Genomic DNA, 27,539 nt, shown 5'->3' on the forward strand with positions numbered 1-27,539 from the left:
ATCTGCCATGTTTTTATCCAGTTCTCCTGTTGGGATATTAGAACTCTCTCTTAAGTACACTAAGTCGAACTTCCAGCTGTTGCTGATCTCAGCTCAAAAATATAATCAGCCAAGTCTGTGTGATGATGTGATGGGCAGGTGCTGAGCTAACATGGGTATGTTACTCCTGATGTCTCTAAAGATGTCCCAGAAGTGTCAGTAAACACAGGATGACTGGTAACAGCAGCTGGTACAAACAGGTTGCTGTTGTCTGCTTGACTGAGGACACAGCAAACATCAGCTTGGGTGTCACAAATGAGAAGCAAGATAACCACCTTGAAACAGTTATAAATATTCTGCCTCCTGAGAGGGCTGTTTGGAATGTTTTCCTGTGTTTGAATGACATCTCACTGCTCTTTTAAAGACACAATATATGGAAGGGTGTCTGAGAATGCTCCAGCACATCCCAGCTGATGCAGAATCAGTCCAAAGCTATGGACATCCAAGAGAGACCATGATAGATCTGCCACCCATCAGCAGGCCAATGCTCCATAGCAGGCATGGAATTTCATCCAATGATGTCCTTTGCTTCCCAATGCCAGTCATGGCACCCCTCATGCTGGAGCTATATCTGCTTTTTTCTTTTACTTTTTTTTTCAACTTGAAAAATATCTGACATCTGGTCCCTGCAAAGTGTTCTGAAATGGATTTTGTACATGAGACAGCTGTAGCAGATGACTTGACCAAACCACCTGAGAAAGGAACCAGAAGGAATACAAACAAATATAAAAGGAGCAAAAATTCCTTATAATTCCTCATAAGGATGCACCAATCTTCTTTAATTCAACCACTGGCTCTTGTACATCTTTACAAAAAAGTTTCTGGATGACCACTAATTAATTATTTTTTTTTTTTACCCAGTTCACACCAAAAAATGCAAAAGGTCATATTCTGCAACATCTTTGCAATTCATGCTGCACCATGCATGCCCTGGAGAGCAAGTCTACAACTTTGTGGAAACATTAACACCTCTTTGGTGAATTTTATGTTCAGATTTATTTCTTCCAGCACTAATTAGATATTCCTACCCCCTGCAGAACAGGGCACAAAAGATTTCTGGGAAGCTGGGCTCTGGCTTTTCTCAAAAGTAGAACAGACATGCCCTGAAGCCCTCCTACACTATACCAAACACTGTGCATTCAACAAACCTGCTGGTTAATGATCTCGCCCATAAGTAATGTTTTAACCTTAGAATGGTTTATGTTTGCTTCAAAAGCCACAAAGCCAAAGAGGAAGTGTAGGAGAACAGTGGGCAGGACAGTGGCCAAGAGCCTCATGACCTCATCTTTTTCCGCCTCACGGGGATTGGTGGCTGTGCTTGGGACAGGGTTTAAATTCCCGGAGCTCAGAGATGTCAGGCAGCTGGGGACGAGGGGAGAAAGCCGGAGCTGCTGGGAGCCAACTGGCTGGAGCTGCTGCTGGGATCACTAACAGTGCTCTGCTCGTGGCTGACTTCTTCAGTGCCAGAAAAGGTAATTTTTATTTGCTGTTTACCTGACATGTACCAATCCATCTGCAGCTTTAGCCTAGGAAACACTGAGCAGATCTTTGAAAACTTCTTCACTGGGCAGGGATGCTTGATATTTCTCTGTGGAAAAAGGTGTGCTTTTATAGGAGCAAGGTTGCTTTAGCAATGCCAGGTATTACACATAAACACAATTTGAAATTTGTGTGCTGATAGGTTTTGGGAGAAGGTCACTGGAAACCCTGCCACTGAATCATGCACTAGAAACTCAGAGCTGGTGCTTGAACACAGAAAGCTTTCTTCCTCATGTAACCACTGCCTGGCAGTGTCTTTGTTTCTCCTGGCAGGCTCACAGTTTAGGCTGCACAATCCTGAGTGGATGGGACACTTCACACTTCTCTGTGAAACTGGAAATTGCAATACCTCTATTAGAGTATCCTGTCTCAGGGCCAGCCTTACTAATGCATTTTAAATGTCCCAAGCAGCTTTCTTCCCTGCTTACCAAAGTCACATACCAAAGTTTTGAATGACTCTTGTTCATCACTAAATTGGTTTAAAGTCTCAGGGATGTTCCTTATTCTGGTTAGTAAGCACTGAAATTTACTGTAGCTTTCCTAATTTCAGCAGGAATCAGTTATTTATTAAATTAGCAAAGCTGCAATGTGAGCAGCTATGGGAGCAGCTATTTCACTTAATCTCTTATTTGGAAACACAGGTTATTTTGTTCAAATTTCTGGAGGGGGAAATGCAGGTCTATCAATAAGAGCAGTTTACTTTCATATAAACTGACTTTACTCAGCAGCTCAAGTTAATAACCCTAAAAACTAGTTTTAAAATAGCTGACAAGAGAATATAAATTGTTTGCCTTTACCTCCTTCTTTTTAAAACCTATTGTGTTAAATGAATGAAGATAAACCAAAGCTGATATTTATAACAGAGCTTTTCCTTTGCCTATGCAAGTCAGTAGACACCAGGAGTGAGTTCACCTTTTCAATGTGGTATTTCTCATCACTGCTCAGCTCTTCTCAGCATTCAGTTGCAAAATTCTTGTAGCTTTTTGAGCTGCTAAGACATTACAAGGTGGATGGCAGGTGGTGATGGAGGATAGAAGAAATAAAATTAGCATGGGCAAGGTAAATCCATAGCAGGAACCTGGTCTTGGCACAGTGAAGCACACCAGGATAAAGGAAAAACTTATAGCATTTTTGTGGTATTTTACTTTATTGACTTACTGTTCCAAAATATTTTCTAGGTAAAATATCACAATGAAGGTGGCAGTTTTGTGTTTATGCCTTATCAGCATCACCTCTGCATGGCCTGTGAGTAAACCACAAACACCATCCCCAGCACTTGCATTATTTCCTTTCCACAACAGTGAGAAATACTGATAAATGTTTTTTCTCTTTTCTCCCTTCAAGGTGATTCAATCCAAGCAGCATGCAACTTCTGCCAGCTCCGAAGAAAAATATGTAAGCTCATTTTGTCTTTCTGTTATTTTTCTTTTATAATTACATTTTAAAGTTTGTTTGTTTGTTTGTTTGTTTGTTTATTTGTTTGTTTGTTTTCCTCCAAAACACATTTTCTGGTCCTTGTTCTATGATTGTAGATGCTTGCAGAACATGTCCTCACCTGGCTGTTATGAGCTAGTTTCAAAGCAGAGAGCCACTGATTTCCACAGACTTTTTCCAGTGTCATGCATCCTGGTTGTGGACTTCCATTAGTTCTATCTCTAGACCAGCACTGAAAATCTTTTTTTTTTTTTTTTAATAAAAAAATGTGTTATCTGTTAATTAAAAAGAGAAAGGGACTGCAGTATGGCAAAATTACTATAACCCATATTCATTAGTGTGGATCAGATGACAATATTTGGTGGTGGAGGAGCACCTTAATACAACATCCTATTTCTTTTTTTTTTTTTTTTTGAGTGATGTAAGCAAACTGCATTCAGTCTTGCATATAGCTCTTTAATTTATTCCCCATTGCCAGCTGTTACCCTTGTAAAATAAATTCTTGGTTCTGAGAACCAGCTACTGCATTTAGTTTAGAGTCTTCATGATGTGGGAGATAAATCACCCTCCAGAAAGGGCCTAAGAATTAGCAGAAGCAATGACTGTTAGACATAACTCCAAATTCCACTCAATAAAAACAAGCTGGACAAACTGATCTGAATTTGTGAGAGAGGCACATCTGTCTATCTTTTGAGTATCTTTTGTTCACCTGAGATCATGGCTTGTTCTGAGCCCTCTTCCTACTGCAGTGAATAGCTGAGGACACATCCCATACAGAAGGACTATGTGCTGCAGATGCCACATCTGCCTGAAAACACAGGCTGGGATGCAGCAGCTTTGCCTGCTTCTTCGAGGATTAACCCCTTCCTTTTATTTTCTCTTGAAGGACTCCAGGACCCATCACTTGCACAGATATCACAATGACCATGTGAATTCTCAGTCTCAGGAGAGTGAGCAGCACCCACAGAGTGACCTGGCATCATCTCAGCAGGTACAGACACCTAACTAGAAGAGAAAGCAGAGCATCTTTCCATGCCAAGATTTGCAAGTTATGAGTGCTTAAAGGATAGTCAACATGCTGATCAGCTCCACTGTGTTTGCCTTTGTGTACTAACATTGAGTTTTGTGTTGCTTTCAGACTCTTTACTCTTCAGAAGAAAGTGTGGATGTCCCAGACCAACTGGTAAGTGTTTTGAAGGACAACGTGTCAGTTGAGTGCTGCAGGGCAGCAGTGTGTAGCAGCTCTCATTTTTCCTCACTCAGGTGTGGTTCTTGCAGTAAGATCTCTCCCAAAATAAAACAAAGCTCCAGGCAGGGTGAGGTGAACTCAGTGCAATGCCTGCAGCTCCTCAACAGTGCCTAAGCCCTGGGTGAATGGGACAGACACCAGTCTGCACCTCTCACACTCATGTTCATTTGCCTGATGCGTAATAAATGTTTTCCAGCCCTTTCCTGATGTGTCAAGCAAGAGCCATGAAGATGTGGATGATGATGATGACGACGATGACAATGACTCCAATGACACGGATGAATCTGAGGAGGTTGTCACGAGTTTTCCCACAGAGATTCCAGTAACAGAACCATTCCCCACTTTCCCTTTCACCCGGGGAGACAATGCTGGCAGAGGTGACAGTGTGGCCTACAGGATGAGGGCAAAAGCCTCACTGTTGAGGGCCAAAGCTGCGCTGTTGAAGTCTGTCAAACTGCACAAAGCTAACAAAAAGGTAAATAGCACTGAGCAGTGGTGCCCACGCTCTTGGAAATGGGGAGTGAACTTGAAAATGGGCATGGCATTTTATGGGAGCTAGTTTTGAAAACTGGTATGGGGAAAGTAGGCCTAAGTGAAGGAATGCATTTCCTTTCCGTGGGTACCACAGATCAGGGGGCCTCGATGGCTGCCCATGGGGCAGGAGGGTGGCCTGCTGCTGCAGGCTGTGCAAAACTGCAGCTTGCACTGTCATGATATACTTGCACACGTGGAATCTGAGGCCAGGAGCAAACGAGAGTTTCTCATAACGTGAAGGGTGCATGTAACCCCATAAAACACCAGAGTATCTCCAGGCAGAGGTTCACCATGCAGCCTGAGCAGCCTGTGTTAGTGCAGTTCCTCAGGAGTGACAATGGCTCTTGTCCTGCTCTCTAACACAGCTCATCTATGATGCCACTGAGGAAGATGAGAGCTACACGGATGCAGACAGCCAGCGCTCTCTCTCCCGGGAGGATTCTGCTCCCCGCAGCTCCCTGAGGAAACCCGCCAGCAGGGCGGTGTGGTCTGAGCAGAGCCACGGCCGGGACAGCAGCGAGCACGACCTGCCTGACCGGAGCCTGGAAAACGACAGCTGGCACAAATCCGACAGCCGCGAGGCGGAGGGCGACAGCAGCAAGTCTGGTGTCAGAGGGGACAGCCAGCCGAGTGTGGAGAGCAGGGAGAGCCGGGACAGCCAGCCGAGTGTGGAGAGCAGGGAGAGCCGGGACAGCCAGCCGAGTGTGGAGAGCAGGGAGAGCCGGGACCGCCTGTCAGCTGAGCTCTCTGACGAGATCAGCAACCAAACCCTGGAAAGTGCCGAGGATTCTCAGGATCGCCACAGCATCGAGAATAACGAAGTCACCATTTAAAGGGAGACACAAAGAGTATTTCCCTTCTTTTTCAATCCCCACCTAAGGGAAGCGGGGTGTAGCTCCATTCCGGGGGACTGTTTGTTGATGTAGTTGGCGTGGTGACTTTCGGGGTTCGGGGCGGTCCATGGCCCCCGGGGTTGTGCCGGCGGAGGCTGCGGGACACGGCCGCTCCCTGTTTTGCGTAACGGGAATGAAATAAAAACCTCAACCCCCTGTACCCGCGTTATTGTTCACTGGGGCTTGGAGCGGGCGGGGGGAGCTTTATACTTCATCTTCAAATGGTGTGAAATCGCTGTTCCCCACAAATTTAACCAGAGGCGGCCGCGCACTCTGGCCGGGGATGAGCGGGCTCCGCACTCCCAGCGCCGGCCCCTCACCGCTGCGGCCGGGGCGGTCCGGGGTTGCCGTGGAGAGCGGAGGGAGGCGCGGGAGGAGGAGAAGGAGGGCGGGAAGGAGGTCCAGGGCGACTACATCTCCCTCCGTACCCCGGGCTTTCCGCCGGAGGGCGGGCGGGCGGGCGGGAAGGGGCGGCGGCGGGGCGATGGCGGGCGGCGGGCGGCGCGGGCGGGAGCAGCTGGAGCTGGAGCGGCTGGGCCCGGCGGCACGGCCCGGCTCCTGCCCGCCCTCGCCGCCGCTCTCCGCCTGCTCGCGGCAGGCCTGGAGCCGGGACAACCCGGGCTTCGAGCCGGAGGAGGACGCGGCGGCGGCGGCGGCGGCGGCGGGGCCGGCGCTGGAGATGGACGTGGAGTGGGGCAGCCGGGCCGCCTCCTCGCCGGGCAGCGCGCCGGGGGCGGCGGGCGGCGGGCGGAGGGCGCGGCGGGGCCCCGCGGGGCGCGGAGGGGCCGAGGGCACGGGCCGCCTCCCGGGGCCGCCCGACGGAGCCGCGCCCCGCAGAGCGGCCTGGGCCAAGCGCCTGGCGCGGAGACTGCGAGGTGAGAGAGCCCCGAGCCCCGGCCGCGCTCCCCGCACGGCGCACGGAGCCGCTCCCCGGCGGGGCCGCCTCCTGTCTGCAGTCCTCCTTCTCCTCCGCCCCTGTCCTATCCCATCCATCCTTGCCTGTGGCTTTGTCTCCATCCTTGCCTGTGTCCCCATCTCTTCGTGCGCATCCCTCTTCCCATCCCCGTTATATCCCCCAGCACACCCACCCGCGCTTCTCTCCTTTTCCCGCCTCTGCCTCCCGGGTCTTACTCCTGGCTGCTTTCCGTGTAAACACTCCTGTGCAGGGGAGGTTTAGGTTGGACTTTAGGAGGAATTTCTTCACAGAAGAGACGACACTGCAATGGGCTGCCCAGGGAGGTGATGGAGTCACTGTCTCCGGAGGTGTTTAAGGAGATACTGGGTGTGGTACTCGGTGCCGTGGTGGTGTTGGGTCATAGGTTGGGTGTGATGCTCTCCAGAGGTCTTTTCCAACCTTGGCTTTCTGCCCCAGCACCAGGGCTTTGGAGAGTTGGGGCAGAACGCTTGTGCTTCTCTCGTTCTCAGCATCCCCCGTTCTATAGAAGAGCTGATTAGGATGGCATGGGATACATGGAGTGGGCTGCTGGGAGGGTGTTGGAATCACTTTTTCTTTTCTGCCGTATTGTGCAGTGCCTTGGTGCTGCCCTTGACAGTCAGGAGCTGCCTGTTGTCACACAGCTGGTGACCAGGGACAGAGCTGGGAGCAAAACTGGGCACACATCAAGTGAACATTTGGGGTGTCATTAAAAGTTTACTGCATTTAACTCCCTGCTGAGCTGGCCTTGAGCAGGGTTGATTTGACAACAGCAGAGAGAATGCTGGATGGGGTGTCCTTTGGAGTTAAGGTTGTGGAAGCACATTGAAAAAACCCTCCTTTTCAGAGAAGCTCAAAATGTCAGCTTCGAACTGTTGGGATTTTAAACAAAGCATTGGTTTACGTGTCAGGCAAAGTCTTTATATTTGTAAAGCTGCAGAAAAGGCAAACCATATTTAGAAAATAAAGGTTCTTCTTCTGAAATGTGGATTTTCTGAAGTGATAGATGGTACTGTTACTGGTTGCCGTGGCATCAGTGGAACTATCAAACCAAACTTGATTTTAAGCAAGGATTTGTACCTTCTCTGATTTTCATGTGCATTCAAAGGTTGTTTGCTGTAATGATTTCTGTGGCTTCGGCTGTAATGCACCAAAAGAAATCCCTCTTGAACATTGCAATATCTTAGTGGTATGCAAGTCAGATTTGCAGAGATTATGGAATAGAGCATGTTTTCTTTTTAGCAGATTTTATTGGGACCATGTTCAATGACCCAAGTCACTTTATAACAAGAAACCAGAATGGCCAGGAAGAACTACCAGCAATAATTGCATTGTGCATGAATTGGCACTGCTATGTTTGGAGTCTCCAGTGGTGTGTTTGCTTTAGCCTGTTGCTGAGATATGTAATTGCCTGGGAAAAGAGCTGCTTCACATGGAGAAAGTTAAGTCCTTTTATAAAAGCTTTTATCTAAGTTCAGATGCCCTCTTCATCTTAGTTGTTGCCAAGAAGGAACCTCCTGTGTATGTTTTTAGCTGTGGTGAAAAGCAGCAGTGTTTGTACATGAGGCGAGAGTGAGAGTGACTTAGTGGTGACCTGGCACGTGTGGCTCCTGTTCCAGCTCTGTCATGATTTGTGATCCCTGTGCAGCACAGTGTAAAGGGCTGATTGCAAGCCTGATGTGATCATAGGGCACTTGAAGGAAAACTGAGGGTTTACCACTGGAAAGAATACTCCACAGTTTTTTTGACATACGGTAGATATCCATGAGGATCTTTGAAGACTGGAAAATGGTACATTCAGTTTTATTTCAAGGACTACAGGAAAGTTGGCATAGATTTATTTAATGAAATTCCATCTCACTAGACAGAATTCAACAGGAAGGAGTAATCCTTTGGATATCACAAATCACAGTGTCACCATGCCAAAAAAGTTGCCACTCAGTATTGAAGGACATTCAGTGATAGCTTGCACTTTACTTGCTGTGAGTTATGAAAGAAAAATGCAGAGGGGATTTAAAGTATTGGGATTTTGGTAATTGCAACTGTTGGGGAAACTAACAGGAATTACTAAGTGGATAGAAAGTCAGCTCCTTCAGACTATCAGTATTTTAGGTTCTTCTTTATGTGGATTCAGTTCAGATTCTAACATGAGTGTCTGTGAAGTGCCTTCAGTTCCTCTACTTTTACAGACCTCTTCAGCAAATATCCCAGATGCTGGGAGGAAGAAGAGGGGCTGACTATTCTATTGTGTTAAGGAGGAAGTTACCAGAAGTTTTGATGGGTAAAAACAAGGTGTGTTTCCAGAACCAGCCTGGAAAGGTAATCCTGCCCTGTAGGATTGTACTTGGTCACACAGTGCTGTCATATCCTCATGTGTGTCATCACTGGTGTGTGTTGGGCATTTCTTGAAAGGTTTTCTTAGTTATTGTTAAATAAAGGTACAAAATGCCCTTCCCAGTCACTCATTAATTGTTACTTTTGTGAAGACTGCTGCATACAGAATGGGTATGAGCAACTGTTAGTTGCAGATTTATTTGATAAAAGTACACAGATTCTGTCAAAAAGTTGGTGAATAGCAAATGTATACAAGGAAACAAAACAGTTTTGTTGCTTGCAGCAGATGTCAAATGCAGCACTGCTTACCTCTGCTATGTTTGATGCATCTAAATCAATATTTTAATAAGGGAAGCAGGGGAATAATATATGTATATGGCAAAAATGTAACAGCTAATGAAAGCTCTGAGTGAGTTGATGGACAAATTCATTGTTCATTTAGTGCAAAGATCATTGTATGATTCCTGGTGCCGTTTGGTTGGGTTTTTTCTTTGCTGTTACTTTCTGTTCTTTGCTGACTTGACTCTAACAAGAGTCTAATATGACAGAGCTTGAGTTTGGAAGCTTTCTGCTTCTGCTCACCACATTTCTTATTGGTGAGTAATGTGCTGACAGCCGGGACTTGGCTTTCTCGCCAGCTTAGCTCACTGGCTTTTCCAGCCTTTTCTTCCTCTCTTCCGTAATGTTTTCCTGCCTTTATTATGAGGGTTGCTAGTGCAACGTAGTGCTTTGCTAGAGGCTGAATTTGTTGAGTTATTATTATTATTAGTGACTCTGTAAATGTTCTTGGATTTGTGTTTTTGTCTTCAAGAATGACCTAATGGGAAGGATTTGGCTTTCAGCATAGTAAAGTTGCAGTCTTTATCTGCACATTTTCAAACTTGGCCTTAAAGAACAGCTTTGAAAAAGCTCTCTTATTTGGGGGTTGACACTAGGGAAGGCTCTAAGTTACTAATTAAGCCATGTGAACAGCGATTAATGTTAGTGCTTGCTCTGCCTATGAAAGAGTAGTTTCCAGGTTTATGTCATGACTTAAAAATGTGGTAGCTGAAAGGCTTCAAGAAACATCTAACACATTATTTTTTTCTCATTTGTGCAGGTAGAGGGAAGAACTTGCTTATTCCCATCTCTGTTAGCAAACAAAGGTCTGCAGCAGGCAGCTTAGCCCTTTGTCTTAGTCTTACAGCAGTGGTTGCAAATTGACTGAACTCATGCTTCACTGTCAGCTTTATAATGTATTTTGGCTATCCCTTGGTACTGTTCCATTTCAAATTACTGTGGTATGTTTGATGGATCCAAGATTTTTCCTAGGGAGTTTGAGGTTACTGCATTTCCATCTACTGAGAATGTAAAGGATGTTTTGAAAGGTTGGCTGTTTAAAACACCTGAAAAGGATGGAAGTTTACTGCAGTTCTGTAGGAGTGGGTTTTTAGTTTTAAATGTTTTTTCTCTCATCAGAAACTAAGGTTCAAGTGCCATGCTTTAGGTTTAAATGAAGAGAAGCTCCATGAAGGTAACAGTCTGAGCATCAGCAGCTGTTCCCAGGTTTTTTTCTGCTCTGTACTAGGCACAGGAAATAAGGATGGTGGTTGCTAGCTGCATTTTGTTTCGAGGTGATTGTTTCTTTTAGAGACTCCATTTAAAAGATCCTTTTCTGTTACCCATTTGGAAGAGATCACCAAAGTTCAATAGCTTCTCTCCCTGTCTTTTTGGGAATGTCAAGCATTGTATGAAGTGAGGAACAGGCAGAAACATTCAGCTGATGCAGTCACTCAAGTTGACACCTAGACTGGACAGCAGTTGCTCATTTAGGCTGCTACGGATGTTTAATTGACAGCTCTTTGTTGTACAGGGAAAGAACTGTGCAGAAATGCTCACCAACATCCCTGCTGTGTCCCTTGCCTATCTGGGAGGGGAAGGTTATGATTTAGTGTTTTAAAAATATGTTTGACTCAAGTATCCTCCTTTCAGTAAAAAATTAAGACTGCTCCTAAAGGCTTAATAATGAATGTGCATTTTCATTCATTGAACAAAGATTTTCATGTTTGAAGAAAAAAAACCCAAAGCACTGCACTTCCATTTCTTGAAGGATGGCTGTTTGTGCATGTCTCTGTGTCCTTGTATCTGTTTTTATGCCATGTGGTCCTAAGCAACAGCTCTTCTGCAAATCTTCCACAGATTCTGTTAGAGTTCTGCTGAGCTGTTCCTAAATTATTGTATTTCATTGGTAGCTGATGCTGCCTCAGGCCCCACTCTGTCTACCAACAAAGCTCCTCTTAAACTTAGATCAGTTTAAAATCCATGGAAGAACGTGCAGCAATGACAAAGGTTAAGCCTTCAACACCACTCAGCACTTGTGTATTTGTACCAGACATCTGTGCACATCATTATATATATTTTTTCTTTTTCCCTTTAAGGTCTGTGGGGGACAAGACTCATGGAAGAGAGCAACACCAGCAGAGAGAGGTACTTGAGAAGTGTTTTACGGGAGCTGGTCACGTACATGGTTTTCCTCGTGGTCCTGTGTGTCTGTAAGTACTGCTCAGCACCTGTGCATCAGCACCTACCTGCTTGTTCTGATTCCAGAAGGAAGGCTCTTTGATGTGGGAGAAGAATTAATGGGCAGGTGTCTAGGAAAATAGTTGGAATCAAATATTTCTCTTTTTTTTGCACATGAACTGTTGCTTGACACTGAAAATACTACAACTTTCTGCACCTTAACAAATTTAGAATCTTTAGGCAGGATGATAATATAATTTGTTTTTAGAGAGCATTTTTTTAGAGAGCATCTTTTTACTGTAGTACCACATGGCAGTGTAATACTTGTGCTACACTATTTGAAATCACGAACAGAAATGGTAAACAGGAGGAGGAGTTAGTCCTCTAGGGCAAATAATCAAACTAAATCACCACCTTCGAAGTTCATCAGCAAGGTTATGTACAGATCACAGCTGGAGACTTCTGTGGTTTGTGCCATTTGTTGTCTTGATACCATATGAAGTATCATAATACTAAAGAACACAGAACAGAGTAACATTCTGTTTACAATGCAAGAAAGAACTTCTTGTGGAGTTACAAAATATCTGCTTTATTTGTTTGCTAGGGAGAAAACCAACAAAATGTGTACATAAAGTTAGCGTATCTTTGGAAAGCCAGTATGTTTCAAGTCTCCAGTTTTTAGTGTGAGCAGTTCTGCCCAAAAGGGCTGAAATGTTAGTGACACTTGAGTTAGTATCAGCTGTAATAGAACAAGGTGATGTTTTAAATTTTTGTGAGAGGGAATCTTGGAGTGAAATAGCAGAGGTGAAACCAAAATCTGGTAGACTGCCTCTGAGAGCAAATCTGCTCTGCTTGAATGGAGCAGAATTACTAAAAAACCCAAATTTTGTACCATTGACACAACTGTTTTGATGTTGTACTGCAGGCATGTTTATCCATTAAATATCATGGGTTTTTCCTTCCTGAGTCATTTAAGAAAGCTTGGAGCAGGTTTATGGACAAAGCAGTGCAAGGCTGCTTGTGGCTGGCACACTGTACCACCAGGAGAAGTGTAGAAGTGAGGGGCCTGCCTTAAAGTGAAATTTGTTTCAGCAGGAGAAGTTTGACTATGAACAGGCTGTTAACTATTTGTTTTGCTAGCAGAATAAAGGAAAAATGTAGTGTGTTAAATATCTAGAGACATTGCTAGCTCATTAGTATTTTTTATGTAACCTTTTTATTTTCCACATAAGCAATAACTGTAGGCCAGTCTGGTCTGTGGCTTGGCATGCCCTAGGAGAGTTCTTCCCTGTGCAGGCTAAATGCTATGGGCATTTCTTGTCCTCTTGTGGTTTGGAGAGCACACATCTAGAGAGAATCCAGGTATTGCACAGTCATGTGATACATTCCATGTGCTCAGCAGCAGTCTATTAAAAATAGTTCTTGCCCTCTGGTTGTTGAGGGAAACAAAAAAATTATAAATGTTATAAAATTGCCAAAACTGACGGTGATTGTTTAGGGTAGGCCTAATCTTTCGGAATCCTCTGAGTTTTAGCCATAGAGTGGTTCAAGTATTTGCAGGTGGTAACAATACCCAAGCCAGAGACTATTTCCTCAACCCATCTTAGTTTTGTACATAGTTTTATAATTTATGCCTGTGGCCCTCAGCCATATCTTTGGCCCTGTGTGAGGAAAAGGAATAACACAGTCATTTATTTTTTGTGGGGAGTTTATCTTAAAGGCACTGCACATCTGTGCTGGAGGTTCATTGCCTAATCCATGTCATTCCCAGTGCCCTGCTGTATTCTGGTTGACTGTCATTATCTGCTCAAGCACAGCATAGTTGTCCTGAGGTCTTAGTGGCATCTGTGCCAGATCTCCATGCATGCCTTAGATAGCACAAACCGCCTAAAAAGGAACTACCTGCCTCTCTTCAGGCTGCTGGATTGTGCCTTTGTTTTCTTTGAGTTTAACTTTGGTAGAAGCGTTAATAATAGAACCAGGTGTGAGAAGGAGAAGAGAGCATTTTAAATTGATTGGTCAGTCTGCCTTCACTGCTTTTTGTATTTTAATCACAGTTGATAGATAAATGGATAAATGCTGCTTGGTATGGACTTTGTTTTGGAGCTTAATAGTTCCACTACAAAATCTGTACAAATACAACCTGATGTATTCAAAACAAATAAAGTACTTTTTTTTTTTTTTTTCTTCTTTTTTTTTTCTCTTTCCCTCATTCCTTTATCTCTCACTCCTTATCAAATCTTCTGCAGTGACTTATGGGACAGTGAGTTCCAGTATGTATTATTACACCAGGGTTATGTCACAGCTCTTCCTGGAAACACCTGTGTCAAAAACGGAGAGAACTGATTTCAAAACTTTGTCTACAATGGATGACTTCTGGAAGGTAGTCTAAACCCAAGTTTTTATATCTCTGTTGCTCTGGTTCACTAGTTCTGTCATGAATCACAAATTTAACCTGCAGGATCTTATTTCCTAACGTGGTCAGGCTTGTGCATGAAGATCTGTGTGCACAATGTCAAAGCAATGGAACAAAGTAGGCCTTTAATATGTGAAAATTAAGGACTTAAATAATGTTGGTGGGGCAGGGTAGGGCAACTTTGTGGGATGTCTTTGGAGGACAAGTAATAGTAAAGTCTTACGTCAGAAAAATTATTAACTGCAGTCCTAACACTTCTGTGGAGTGAAGATCTACAAAAACAGTGCTGGCAACATGCAAACTAAAATTCTGTCATCCTCCCCAGTTCACAGAAGGCCCTTTGCTGGATGGTCTTTACTGGGAGATGTGGTACAACAACAAAACCATGGCAGAAAACAAAAGCTTCATTTATTATGAGAACCTGCTCCTAGGGGTGCCTCGCATTCGGCAGCTGAAGGTCAGAAATGGTTCGTGCTCCATACCTGAAGATTTAAAGGATGAAATCAAAGACTGCTATGATGTCTATTCTGTAGCTAATGAAGATACTGCTCCTTTTGGACTCCGGAATGGAACTGCGTACGTAGCATTCCTGTAGATATATCCTCTTTTTTAATATACTTGTGACCCATCTTTCTATCTTCATTTTACAGTGTTAGTCAAAGGAACTTTGTAACTTCTTTCTCAGGGGTTACATCAAAGCTTTGTAGCATAAAACTTTGTTTTATGCCTTGAATTAAAGGATATTTAAGTAACTAATACATGTTTTTTGGTCAGGTTTTATTGGTGGCTGTTTTGTTAATTATCAGTTGAAGTTGGAAAGACCAATGTGCTCTCTCTCATTTCTGAACTAGCTGGACATACACCAGTGAGAAGGATTTGAATGGGAGCAGCCACTGGGGTTTGATTGCCACATACAGTGGGGCTGGCTATTACCAAGACCTCTCGAGGACCAGAGAAGTGACAGCTCTGCAGATTGCGAGCCTGAAGAAGAACCTGTGGCTGGACAGGGGGACCAGAGCAGCCTTCATTGATTTCTCTGTGTACAATGCCAACATCAACCTGTTCTGCGTGGTCAGGTATGAACAGAACCACGGCAGCATTCAGATGTGCAGTGTGAGTTGTAGACTTGGGGTTTGCTTGTGATGGCTTTGTTTTAGGAACATAGGTAAGTGTATGTTTTGTGTGAAGGGGACAAACAATGAAGTGCCATGCCTCCCTGTCAAAGAAGTGAGGCTTCTCATGGAGTCTGTCCTGGCTTTCCTGGTGCCACAATGCCTTGGGTGCAGTTTGCAGGAGACCTCTTTAGAGAGTTGGTTTATTCAAGTAAATACGTGGGTATAGAGCATCAGCCTTTGGTTTAGACAGCATGAAACAGGCACAGATGAAAACAAATCTTTCTATCTCTGTTGCCTCACTGTTCCTGAAAGGCTTTGAGTTTTAGTCAAAATTGAGTGTGGTCACTTTTACAACTTTTGTGTAGTGTCTTCTCTGAATTATATGTGGGTTTGTGTCTATTATTTAGATAATTATACAAATAAACCCAAGTGGTTTTTAGTGGTGCTTTTCATCAGTTCTGGTTAATTTTTTTTTTTCCTTCGCCTTTTTTTTTTTTTAATGCAGGTTGCTAGTGGAGTTTCCAGCCACTGGAGGCCTGGTTACATCTTGGCAGTTTCAGCCTGTGAGGCTGATTCATTACATCTCCACTTTTGATTTTTTCCTGGCAGCCTGTGAAATGTCCTTCTGTCTTTTTGTTCTGTATTATATGGTGGAAGAAGTCTTAGAAATTCGCATTCATAGGCTGCGCTACTTCAGAAGTCTTTGGAATTGCCTTGATATCCTTATCATTGTGGTAAGTAACCTTTGTAATCTGCATAAATTGCTTTCTAAGGTGCACTTTGTGGTAGACACAAATTACTTGGTGTTCCTGTTGTGGTTGTAAGGCATAGGACCGTCATTAGGAGGGATACTTACAGACTATAAGCCTATTCAGTCTGGTTAAGACAATTTTAGTCTATGTTGCAGTGTTGGTATGTTTTGCAAAGTTGGTTTTCTGTCTTCAGTGGTTTCAGCCTGATGCAAAGTTAGAGCATTTCTCCATCATGCTTTTTCAGTTTTTGTTTATACAGACTTAGCTTTTACTGGAGGTGACAAACTTGCCCTCTTTTCTACATATCTGGTACAGACTATTGCACTGGCTTTCAAGTAAGAAAATCATCTGCTTTTTAGAAGCAATTTGCATCTCAAGGAATGGAACTAGGATTTGCATATGTTTGCAAAGAACCACAAGGAGATTTATCATGGTATTAAATACTCACCAGCTAATACCAAGTTTGAAGAAGTGCCTCAGAATTATAGAGTGATAGCAGCTGTCTAGGTTAAGTGGACAGTTTTGCACACCAGTAATCTTAGTGCATCAGCAAATATGAGCTTTGGATATAAGGCTACATAATATAATTCTCTCTGGACTCAGATCAAGCTGTGCTTACCAAAAGTATACAAAGCCAGAAATGCTGAAACAGTTCCAGTCCCACACTCATTTCGTATTTTCAGGCTTGGATGAATCAAAGGTTTCAAGTCTTGAAGCCAGTGTTTGTAATCCAGGGAAATCATATTTGCATCACAGTGCTTTGTAAATGAAGGGCTGCTTAGGAGGATGTTTACATGGACTGTCTGCTGTTTTTCACACTTAATGGTTTGGCAGGGATAAGATGCTTTGCTATTACAGTCAGTGAAGAGTATTCAAATGTGGGTGTAAAATTCAGTTCACACAAGAGGTCAGAATTCTATGTTTATGCCTTGCCTGAGGGGCGTTGTTTAAATGTAGGATTATGTACTTATGACTCTCTATATGTGGTGAAGTGTTCACTTACTGTAATGAACAATACATTTGCAGAAGTCAAAGCAAGAAGCCTCTGTGGTAAAACTGCAGCTTCTCTGTTGTTGCTTGTTCTGGGCAATACTGCTCAGTCTGTGCTCTGGAGAAACTGCAGTAGGTTTTTGGCTACTGCTGTCTTTCTGCTCTGTGTTCTTTTTCACTTTTGTCTGTGTGAGTTGTCATATTCCCTTCCTTATATTCTATTCTCTGTGACAGCATCATTTCTCTAATCCTGCTAGGTGTCACTGTCATCTTGTTCTTCACCTGTGGCAAGAAAATGACTTCTAAATCTTACTCCCAGACTATTTGTCTGTAGTCCAGGATTATAATGGATTTACTGCGAAATGCATGAAGTTCCTCATATCTTAACTTTATCTTATTATGACATAAATGTCTCAAACAAGTTGTTATAAAACCCTAATCACATTTTGTGAATTTGTGTGCTTCTTTTGCCCTCAGCTGTCTGTGGTAGCTATAGGAATTAGCATCTATAGGACATCAACTGTTGATATGCTCCTGAAGAAGCTGCTGGAAGATCAGAACTCATTCCCCAATTTTGAACCCTTGGCATATTGGCAAATGCAGTTCAACAACATTGCTGCAGTCACTGTGTTTTTTGTCTGGATTAAGGTAATTCCAAGAGACATCCTTATTGTAACATTAGAATGTAAGCAGTATTCTGAGTTTCACAAGACACATTATTTGAGGTTTGCTCATGTTTCTCTTGAAGTCAGTTGTGAGAAAGTCAGAACCGTGATAACTTCTTGACGATGAAAAGTGAAGTTGTAATTTGCCACAGGTTTAGTCAGCTCTTGTTTAGGTCTAGAAGATGTAATCAGTGCTTGTGTTTTGTTAGCAGACATGTTAAGAAACATTTTTATTATTCCTCAGTTGATAAGTCAGTAATTCTTACTGGGCACTGCTTTGTCTCCAGTCATGTTCAGTAAGACATCTCATGTAAAAGAGTGGAGAGCAGTTATGTTAGGAAATTGTCTTTCTTGTCTTTTCAGCTTTTTTCTTTTTTTCTTTTAACAGCTTTTCAAGTTTGTCAACTTCAACAGAACGATGAGCCAGTTATCCACCACGATGTCTCGCTGCGTCAAAGACGTCATTGGCTTTGCCATTATGTTTTTTATTATTTTCTTAGCATATGCTCAGTTGGCCTATCTTGTCTTTGGCACTCAAATTGATGACTTCAGCACTTTCCAGGACTGCATGTAAGTACAGGTATAAAAAATGCAAAGAGGACTTTGGAGCACTGGTGAATCAGTTGCTTTATCAGAAGCAAATCCTGTGACATCCGTCTAAGCAGATAAGCTGCAGGCATACTGCTGTTGATATAACCTGGCAGCACATTTTTATAACATTTTTATCTCAGTGTTATTGCTGTGAGATTAAATAGAGCAGTGAGCTAAAAATGACTGGGTTGATGTGATATGATTTTTACAGCAGTTGGTTTCATTCCTAGACAAAGCAATGACTCCATGTTCAGTGGTTAAATGTTTACTGAAATGTTGGATGCATAATAGGCTGTGTTCCTGATAGTGATCATAGTTGCTTGACTCTGAGTCCATCTTAGCCAACCACAAAATGTATAAGTATGTGAAATCCAGGAGAGAGAGAGGACTTAATATAAGATTGCCAATCAATTTTTCCTTGGTTGATTTGGTGCAACATAACCTGGTTGTAACTGAGGCAATTAACAGGTTGTTCAGTCACTGATTTCCCCTGCTTCCTTACACTGGGGCAGTGTTACAAAGAGTTTCTTGCAGAGAAGTGAAAGAACTGGAATTATGCTGATGGTGCTGTAAATTGCCAAGCTTCTTCCAGCTTAGTGGGAGAGGGCTGGGGTTGTCTCTGTGTGAGAGAGATGGGAGTGGGTCTCAGAGGTTCACAGTAGTAATTGTTAGTTTGCTCTGCTTCCTGTTGTGACCAAATGGGAGCAGTAGCCACCATGGTTTTGTTCTGTGTCTGGCACCTGACTGAGTTTGGTTATGCCTAGAGATGTGCTTGATGAATTGGTTCTGCAGTCCCTGATAAAACAGTGCAGACCTCTCTGCAGCCCATCAGCCACACTGCTAGAATAAAATAGTTTGAGAATCCTTGCATAGCTCAGTAATATTTTCTTCAACTCCTGGATGTGTTTTGTTTTTTAAGATTTACTCAATTCCGCATCATTTTGGGAGACTTCAACTTCACAGAGGTTGAAGAAGCTAATCGAATTTTGGGACCCATTTATTTCACTACATTTGTATTCTTTATGTTCTTCATTCTTTTGGTATGTACCCTTTGTTTATGTAGGGTGGGTCAGTGGCTGGTTTTTCATCACTTGTCCTTTGATTCCTCCTGCTACTTTTGGGGCTTTTTCTTATAATGGTGAGTGTGTGGCTCATGAAGGGGCCTGACTGCTACATGGCTGGTCACTACACTCTTTCCTTTTTTCCCTCATTTAAAATTGATTTACCTTGTGTGTTTGTTGTCATTCTCATGTAGTGCTCCACATTGTGTTGATTTATTTATTTATTTATTTATTTATTATTAATTTTGTTTCCAAAATTTGAATAGTAGCTGATTGGCATACACAGCAAGGCTGTCTCTTTTGGTACTGTTCCATGCAGTTTCTTGGTTCATAAAGTGCTCTAGTGTGTGGCTGGCTGTGTTTACAAGAGCCTTGTTCTTGCACACCACACCCAGCTTTGCCTGCTGCAAGAGCGTGGCTCTAAAGCAGTCCTGTATCATCATAATATTTAATGTTATTTAGTGACCCTTATACTTAGTGCAGCATTTTATTACTGTTTGAGATGAGGAGGCATGGCATTCAGATTTTATTTGTGGGAGAAGACTTTGTCTTGGATGTTCACTAGTAAGGAAGCAGAGAATTTTAAGTGTTTTGTGAGAAATTTAAGTGTTTGGTGAGATGGGCCAGGATTCAATGGGAAAATAACCTATGTGTTGCTGTGTGCCAAAGATTCACATAAAGCAGGTTTCCTATTTGCTTCGTAGCACATCACACATTCCAGAGGAACAGTGTCCAGCAAGGGAAAGAAATACATTTTTTTAAGGGGCAACAGAAAAGCACTGGAAACTGAAGTCAGAACAGGTTATCCAAAATACTCACTGTAATTTGTATGTTTTTTACTATCTGTACAGCCTCTCATATAGCCTGAATGAAATATTGGTATAAGTCCCTTGAGACCAGTCTGAGACCTGGAAATTAAGCTAGGGAAGATGGGCAGAAAGCACCAACTCTTAAAGTTGTGCAAAATAGCAACAAAAAATAGCACAATAGTGAGTTGTCAAGTTACCTCTTACTTCTCTGGTGTTGGGCATGAATGCATAAAGATACAGCACTGAAAGATTGTTCCAAAGCACATTTTTTAAGTCCATGAGGAAACAGAGGATAACACTGCCTTTCTACAGTGAACATGCCAGTAAATTTAGTAACTCTTTTTGAATGTGAACATGCAATTTGCAATTCAGTCGTGTTTACTCCATGTCCAGCAGGAACATTTCAGTAATGACAGCATGGTTTGATTAAGTTACATGCTTGGCACGAGGTTAGTGAGACCAATATTTTCTCCTTTCTCTAAATTACACATATAATATAATAATTACAGATATAACCTGCTGCTTTTTACAGGACGAATAGTTAACTTGATTCCTCAGGGATTTTTGTTGCCAGCTGTGTTGCCTGGATTAATTCACAGTTGTTACCTGTGTAGTTTTAACCTTGCAGGGTTTACTGCCACTGCTGTGTGTAGCTGTGAACCCTCTCTGGAAAGTAATTCTCCAGTTCTGTTAATAACCAGAGATGTTGATTAAAATTTGTTATACTACAGCACATCATATTTCAATATCAAGCTCTGGATGTTGGTTTCTTTTTAAACAGACCAACATTTTCTTCTGGTCTTTTAAAAGAAAATTAATGTAAAGGTCTGCACAAGAAGGTCATAGGAGTAGTAGGGCTCAGTCTTGTCAAAATTTGAAATTTCAACATTTTTGTTTTCTCTTATGAACAGAACATGTTTTTGGCCATTATCAATGATACCTACTCTGAAGTCAAATCAGATATGGCACAACAGAAGGCAGAAATGGAATTGTCTGACCTTATCAGGAAGGTAAATGTAATGTTTTGTTTGTTTGACATCTTATTCCTCACATCTGAACTTATTTCATTAAATACTATATAAACAGTACAAAGTAAAGCTGGCAGCAGCTGGTGACAGTACACATCTCAGCTGAAATAAATTAATCTGAGCTGAGTGTAAATTAAATGAGTGAAAATTTCCCATTGCAATGTATTTCAGTCATCTGAGTCTTTGCCTTGAGTGACCACACTGAACACACTGAATGAGATTGTAGAGTATATGATTTCTGTAATCAATAGAAATCTCATTTCATGAGAAACAACAAAATCACTTTCTCTTTTAGGGCTACAACAAAGCCATGATCAAACTTAAATTGAAGAAAACTACTGTTGATGACATTTCAGAAAGTCTGAGACAAGGTGGAGGAAAACTCAATTTTGATGAACTCCGGCAGGATCTCAAAGGGTGAAGGACTTGTTACTTCTTACCTTGAATAGTATCCCCAGAGACATGTGATGTTAACTTTTTGATGTGATTTTCCTCTAGCAAGAGTATACTGATGTGGGTAAAGACACACACCAGAATATTTTTCTCTGCACTGTGGTTAGTGTTGGCATCCCACACCAGAGAAAGGTTTTGGAGCTCTGGGGCCCAGCCTCCTTGAATTTCTGTGTTTTGGGGTGAAAAAAGCAGAAATCTCTGAGGAAGCAGAGACCTAAGGCCTTTGAGTGGCTGTCAGACCACTGGAGGAGTTTGTGGACAGTCAGGAGTCCAAGGCAAGGGTACAAATCAAGGACATATGGGAGGTAGATGTGGAGGCGTTATGAATGGTGGGGAAGGACTGAGGGGTTTTTATCAGTGTTATGAATTTACAGGCAGTGCTGGGATGTCTTTGTCTTGAGGGTAAAGTCTGTCTGAAGTGAAATGTTTTCTAGTACACAGAGTTCTTTCAGCATCTGAAAAGTGGAAAGTAAGGGAACTGCTTTTACTGTCTTTTCAGGAAGGGGCACACAGATGCAGAGATTGAAGCAATATTTACCAAATATGATCAGGATGGGGACCAGGAATTGACAGAGCACGAACACCAGCAGATGAGAGATGACCTGGAGAAAGAGAGGGTGAGCTCAGCATTAGGAGTGGGATGCCACCAGTACTGTCTTTCAGTCTGCTCCCTGTGCTGGTTTCCTGCCTCAGAAGAATCCTCTTGTCTCCCTTCAGTTTTGCCATCATTCCTTCCTGTCTGAGCAGAACTGTAAAGAGGCACAGGGGATCTGATAGAAGACAGGAGCTCTTTGACTTTGACACCACCACCCCCATGTACAGGTGAGAGTTTTTACATCATCTCTCTCTCTCTCTGGCTTGTGTTTTCACAAAGGAGGACCTGGACCTGGATAGGAGCTCTCTGCCACGTCCTCTGAGCAGCCGCAGCTTCCCCCGGAGCTTGGATGACTCCGAGGAGGATGAGGATGAAGACAGTGGACACAGCTCCAGGAGGAGGGGCAGCAGCTCTAGTGGGGTTTCCTATGAAGAGTTCCAAGTGTAAGTTTATCCTTCTGAGGGGGACAAATCTGCATGTTGGGTTTTGGTTGGGTTTTATTGTTTTTTTTGGTTTTTGTTGTTATTGGTTTTCTTCTTTGGGTTATATAGCATTCTCTCCTTGATATTAGTCAAATTATTAATAAAAGCAAGTGTTACAATTTTGTTGTGCTTAAATCAATCCTTTTACTAGCTTTCAAATAGTATCTGAACTGGAAGTGCCTTAGATAGCCTCGTGGGAGTTGGTTAGAATGTAGAAAATCAGAACAAATGAAAAAAAAAAAACAGCAACAAAACCCCTGTCCTTAAAACTTTGTCACTGAAAAGTCAGAGAAAAGGGTCATGTTACAATAATGTCAGAAAAAACTTTTCTGTTTTTTTAAGTAATAAACCCTTGAGTTTATTTTAGGTTCAGTGAGAATTTCAGTGACTGTTTTTAATAAGATCAAGTTATGTGTGAGTGTCTATTTTGTCTGAAGTGGTAGATCTCCATATTAATTAATTACAGCAACACTAGATGAATAAAGAATTGTGTAACTGGAACCAGCAAATTTTCGTGATGATGCCCTATGAGAAGTGAAAGCAGAGTGCAAGATTTTTTTTTTCCCATGTGTTTTGTCCCTGTTTTACTTTTTTGCTCTGATGTACCTTGTCCCCTCCTGGACGGTAGGACTGGTTTGTGGGAAGTCAGAGGTGTGCTTGGATAGCCATGGTGTCTCATCCTCATCTGCTGTGTGTGTTGACATGCTAGAATGGTGCTGACTGGGCAATGTCCAGGTCATTGAAGCTCCCACTTGTTGCCCTCAGACTCATGCGGCGGGTGGATCGCATGGAGCATTCCATCGGCAGCATCGTCTCCAAGATCGACGCCGTCATCGTGAAGCTGGAGGCCATGGAGAGGGCCAAGCTAAAGAGGAGAGATGTGTTGGGAAGGCTGTTGGATGGAGTGACAGAAGTAAGAAACTCACTCTCTGTGGTCTGGTCACAACCTGCATGTCTTCCTTTCTGTTGGCACTTGGTCCTATGGCCTGGCTTGGCAGGATTGAAGGGGTGGTGGTAAAGAGGAGGTGGGTGCTTTGGCAGTGGGCCAGTGATTTCAGTTAGGTGTTAGGAAAACATGAAATTTAAAACATGACATTTTGAGAATGTGATTCAAAATTCAGATATGACAACATGTCTTACAGCAGATCTGTGTCACCATTTAAACCTGTGATTCTAGACAGCAGTGATGTTCAGTAGTTGCTGACACAGCTCTTCCATCCCTTGGTGTCCGTTGGGATTAATACAGTATTTTTTGTGGACTAGTCTGTTAGAGTTTGTGGGATCCAGCCCAGTCTGCTCTTATTCTCCTTTGTTGCTTCTGGGGCTGTGTGTGAGAGGTGGGAGTAGGTCACCAGGGTTACCTGACTTCTACTGCTTCCCCTTTCACTCTCTCTTTCCTGAGAGGAGTGGCCAGTGGGAGAAATGTGTTATTTCTGTAGATGCTAAAACCTATCAGGTGGAGTACAAGTTGTGCTTTCTTAGGTGGCCCCCTGGGCCTTTTATCCCTGGAAATAAAACAATTTGCTGTGGGAGCTGTTTCCCCATTGTCCTATGGAAGTACCCAAGCGGTATAAGCATTTCCTGTGCTTGTGTAGGGTTTTGCCTAGACTGCAGTCTGGAAGCTGCACTTCCAGCTTGTGTCTTTTCACATGTTTAGGATGAAAGGCTGGGCCGGGACAGCGAGATCCACCGGGAGCAGATGGAGCGGCTGGTGCGAGAGGAGCTGGAGCGCTGGGAGTCGGATGACACGGCCTCCCAAATGAGCCATCGGCTGGGAACACCGCTGGGGCCTCGCTCCAGGAGCTCCCGGCCGTCCTCCTCCCAGTCAGATGGTGTCGATGCAGGAGCAGGAAACGGGGGGAACAACATCCATGTGTAGCTTGAGCTGTGTAGGTGATCCCGAATGTTTCAGGTCAGTATTCAGCCAGCAAATACAAATATCCCAGCACCGTTCCCCAGCAAGAGGGGATTGTTCTGATCACTCAGACCTCGCTGATGTCTCATCCTCAGACCACTGAGGACATCTTTCACTGGGGGAGAAAAGTAAATATTTGGTCCATAAATCATTTTCAGGCCTGTGTAAGCCACTTGCAATGCCAGCAGTTACCCTTGGAATCAAAAATGCAGGAAGCTGAATGGATATCAGGTGGGACAAAAATCTATCAGGACAGAAATCTGATTCCATAAAAATATTGTTGGGAGCACTTGCATGAGGGCAGCAAGCTTCAGACAAAATAATGTGAGGTGGCTGGTACACTAAAATGCTGTTAATTTTCTTCTTCCTCTTCGAAAGTACAATTTTAAAAACAAGTTTTAAAATAATATGGCATCAGTTTGTTTATTATAACAGCTGACAGATAAAGCAGCACTTTTTTTAAAATACGAGTTTCTACTTGTCTTTCTGAGTTATTCTTGGTATACTAATATTCTGCTTAATTTAAAATATTCTTTTTTTCCTATTTTGAGAGGTACATTTCTTTAAGGAGAAGAAAGTGCACTTAGTTTGTACAACTGTAAATTACATAATTCTGTGGTAGAAACTGAATGCATTATAGTTAGCATTTCGGAAGAAATATTTGAGAACTGCCTCTTCACACCCAACTAACAATAATTTTCAGCTATGTTGCAAAGTGCCCGTTTTTTTAATGCTACATTTTAATGATTTAAGTGTTCCTGGGATAAACATTCCAGAGGTTCTTAGATAAATACAGCTACTTTGCATAAAATACATTATTTAAAAGCATGCAAAATTTAAAAACACTAAGTTTTCCTTGGGTGTGACAGAAAAGTTTCTGAAAGTTAGAAAAATCTGATCTTGTGCCATGTGAAGTTCTAATCACATCTTAACTATGTGGTCTGTCTTTACATTTAACTGAACTGCTTGTAAAATAATTAGATACATTTCTACATAGACTTTTCTGCTGAGGTGCAACACAGGATTCCTTTGGGAAGGTGTTTGTAGTGTAATCACTGATTTTTTAGTACTTAATTCCCTCTGCTTAGTGTCACAGAAGCTTTATTTTTGAAAGGACATGCAACATGGAAATTCTGTCAGTCTCCTACAGAGAGCACTGGGGCAGTGTCTGGAGTTTTGCCTAGCAATATGTTTCCATATGTGGAATGCTGGTTTAGGAGCAATTGTGCTTTTTTCCTGAAGATGGCAGCTGTCTGGTGTTTAAAGACTTGAGAGCTGGTGAAAAAGGAAATGGAAAGCTACATAATCAACCACATCTCAGCTATTAGTAGGGTATATAGAGGAAAAAAGGCCAGTTTAAGAAAGTTTAAGTAGTATAATATGTTGATGCCTTCTGTTTCAACAAGCAGTTGTCACCTCTTCATTCTTGTGGAAGTGCTGCTTAGGCAAAGCTTCCATGTTCCATATATTCTTGCAATGGCATTGCCCGGAATGATCAGTGGCTCAGAATGTCTTTCCTCTAACCGAGGAATTTGCTAAAACTAAATAGAATTCACACCTTTCCATGTTTAATTTTATGAGAGACCATACGCACAGAAACCTGATTAATGTAAGGTGGAGAGGGGGAAATTCAGTATTGGAATTTCAAAGTAGCTGTGTCTCGGGAACAGAATTATGTAGGAGAACAGGTTGTGGTTCTTGTGTGGGTTATTTTGTCCTGTACTGGGGAGAAATTCATACCCTTTCACAAGAGTCCTCATGAACTTGCCAAAACAATGCACAGCACAGTGGGTAGGGCATTTGTGTAGGATGAGGGCATTCAGGTTAAGCTCTCTCTTGCCTTGATTGAAGGGTTTTACACCTCAGAAACCTTTCTGAGGAAAGCTTTTCAGTGTTGAACTGCATTTCTGACTGTAAACAAACAGACCAAAAAGAAACACCAGCTGTACACATGGCCAGCTGGTGTCCAAGGAAAATAGAAAATATGATACCAAAGCAGTTTAAATATACAGAGCCTTGTCTTTATATTCATATACAAAATGTGTCTTTCAAAATGTAGATTCAGTCACTCGGTTCACCTTTCATTTGTACATATATGTTTATTATGGAAATGTTTGCATTAATAGCTGTATTTGTTGGGGTCTATTTCTGTAACGTGTCGTTACTTGATAACAAACTTCATCTTGAAGTGCAATAAGTTTCCATGGGGTACCCCTGTGTGTTGGCAGTGGGCCTTGCAGTAAGTGCATTTGCCACTTGACAAATGTTACAAACATTTTATTGAAGCATTTTTCAGTTTTAGGTTATAGTATCATTTATTGGTTATTGCAAAGGTACAGTGTTTTGCATAGTAATGTACAGTGTTTGGTCTTATTAGGAAGCTGTTAATTATGCAGGCCTTCTACAATGATCAAGAATGTATTGATCTGTAAAACTGAGCACTTTACTTCCTAATAAATCTTTTATGTAATCTACAAAGCAAACATTATGCCTACACTTGGTTTATCTATAATAGAACATGAAGAATCCTACATTTCATTTGTGTTACTTTTATCTCATACCTTATTCTCAGATTACCTAATAGAGTGGAGGGTGTGAATGAACAGAGTGCTGGGCTGATCCTACTGCTTCATTGCCCAAACAGTTCTTTTTTTAACACTTTATTTCAGATCTGTGTTTCTGCAAATGCACAGGTCTGCTTTCTGCTATTACAGGTAGCAGCTCCCACTGCTAATGGACAGCTCCCACTGTCTCTTCATCACTTGCTGTGTAATTTAAGTATTTCTTTTTCCTCAATTCCCCTTTATGTTTTTTCCTTGTTTCAGGAGGGAATACTACAGTATCTGGAAGGTTTGAATAAAGCTTGGAAAGCCCAGGCTTCCATGTAAGACCCATAGTTCCCTCTGGACAGCTGTATTAATGAAACTGTATCAATGAAAATGGAATAATTAATGTAAATACTTCTCAATCTTTAATTAAATACTACATACTGAATTTATTAAGTATATTAAGCATTTTGACAGTGCACTATACAAGTCACTGTGGGTGGAAGTAGGAACTTTATTTATTTATTTGTTTATTTAATACTGTGTGTATGCTGTAACATTGCTGATTTTGGAAGGTTTCTTCAGGAAGTGCAGTTTGAGATGCATATTTAGAGTAAGAGCTTTTTGGAGTAATTCTTCCATGTCCACAGGCATTACTTAGATGCC

At 42.4% G+C, this 27,539-nt stretch overlaps 2 protein-coding genes across 2 annotated transcripts; both read left to right on the forward strand.

The window, feature by feature from the left end:
- The first annotated feature begins 1,282 nt into the window (after window positions 1-1,282).
- SPP1 (secreted phosphoprotein 1) lies at window positions 1,283-5,843 on the forward strand. The gene is made up of 7 exons (XM_083862204.1): window positions 1,283-1,511; window positions 2,757-2,823; window positions 2,923-2,973; window positions 3,899-4,003; window positions 4,151-4,195; window positions 4,458-4,736; window positions 5,161-5,843. Exons 2-7 carry the CDS (start codon window positions 2,770-2,772, stop codon window positions 5,626-5,628), a joined length of 1,002 nt encoding a protein of 333 aa, XP_083718330.1. The 5' UTR covers window positions 1,283-1,511; window positions 2,757-2,769; the 3' UTR covers window positions 5,629-5,843.
- Window positions 5,844-6,172: 329 nt separating this feature from the next.
- On the forward strand, window positions 6,173-26,801 carry PKD2 (polycystin 2, transient receptor potential cation channel; the record flags this gene model as incomplete). The annotated part of the gene is made up of 15 exons (XM_083861049.1): window positions 6,173-6,563; window positions 11,374-11,487; window positions 13,705-13,838; window positions 14,197-14,447; window positions 14,723-14,947; window positions 15,492-15,720; window positions 17,206-17,376; window positions 17,782-17,963; window positions 18,904-19,024; window positions 20,766-20,864; window positions 21,178-21,299; window positions 21,835-21,952; window positions 22,210-22,373; window positions 23,178-23,325; window positions 24,070-26,801. 15 exons carry the CDS (start codon window positions 6,173-6,175, stop codon window positions 24,289-24,291), a joined length of 2,691 nt encoding a protein of 896 aa, XP_083717175.1. The 3' UTR covers window positions 24,292-26,801.
- Window positions 26,802-27,539: the final 738 nt, after the last annotated feature.

Source organism: Zosterops lateralis (genome assembly GCF_965231275.1).
Source record: "Zosterops lateralis genome assembly, chromosome: 5".
In the NCBI taxonomy this organism is placed as follows: Eukaryota; Metazoa; Chordata; class Aves; order Passeriformes; family Zosteropidae; genus Zosterops; species Zosterops lateralis.

Excerpts from the sequence above, each read along its gene's own strand:
- SPP1 (XM_083862204.1), top strand. The coding sequence starts at position 2,770 with ATGAAGGTGGCAGTTTTGTGTTTATGCCTTATCAGCATCACCTCTGCA. Across the intron at positions 4,004-4,150 it reads ACCTGGCATCATCTCAGCAG|ACTCTTTACTCTTCAGAAGA; the intron begins GTACAGACACCT and ends TGTTGCTTTCAG. Across the intron at positions 4,196-4,457 it reads TGGATGTCCCAGACCAACTG|CCCTTTCCTGATGTGTCAAG; the intron begins GTAAGTGTTTTG and ends AATGTTTTCCAG.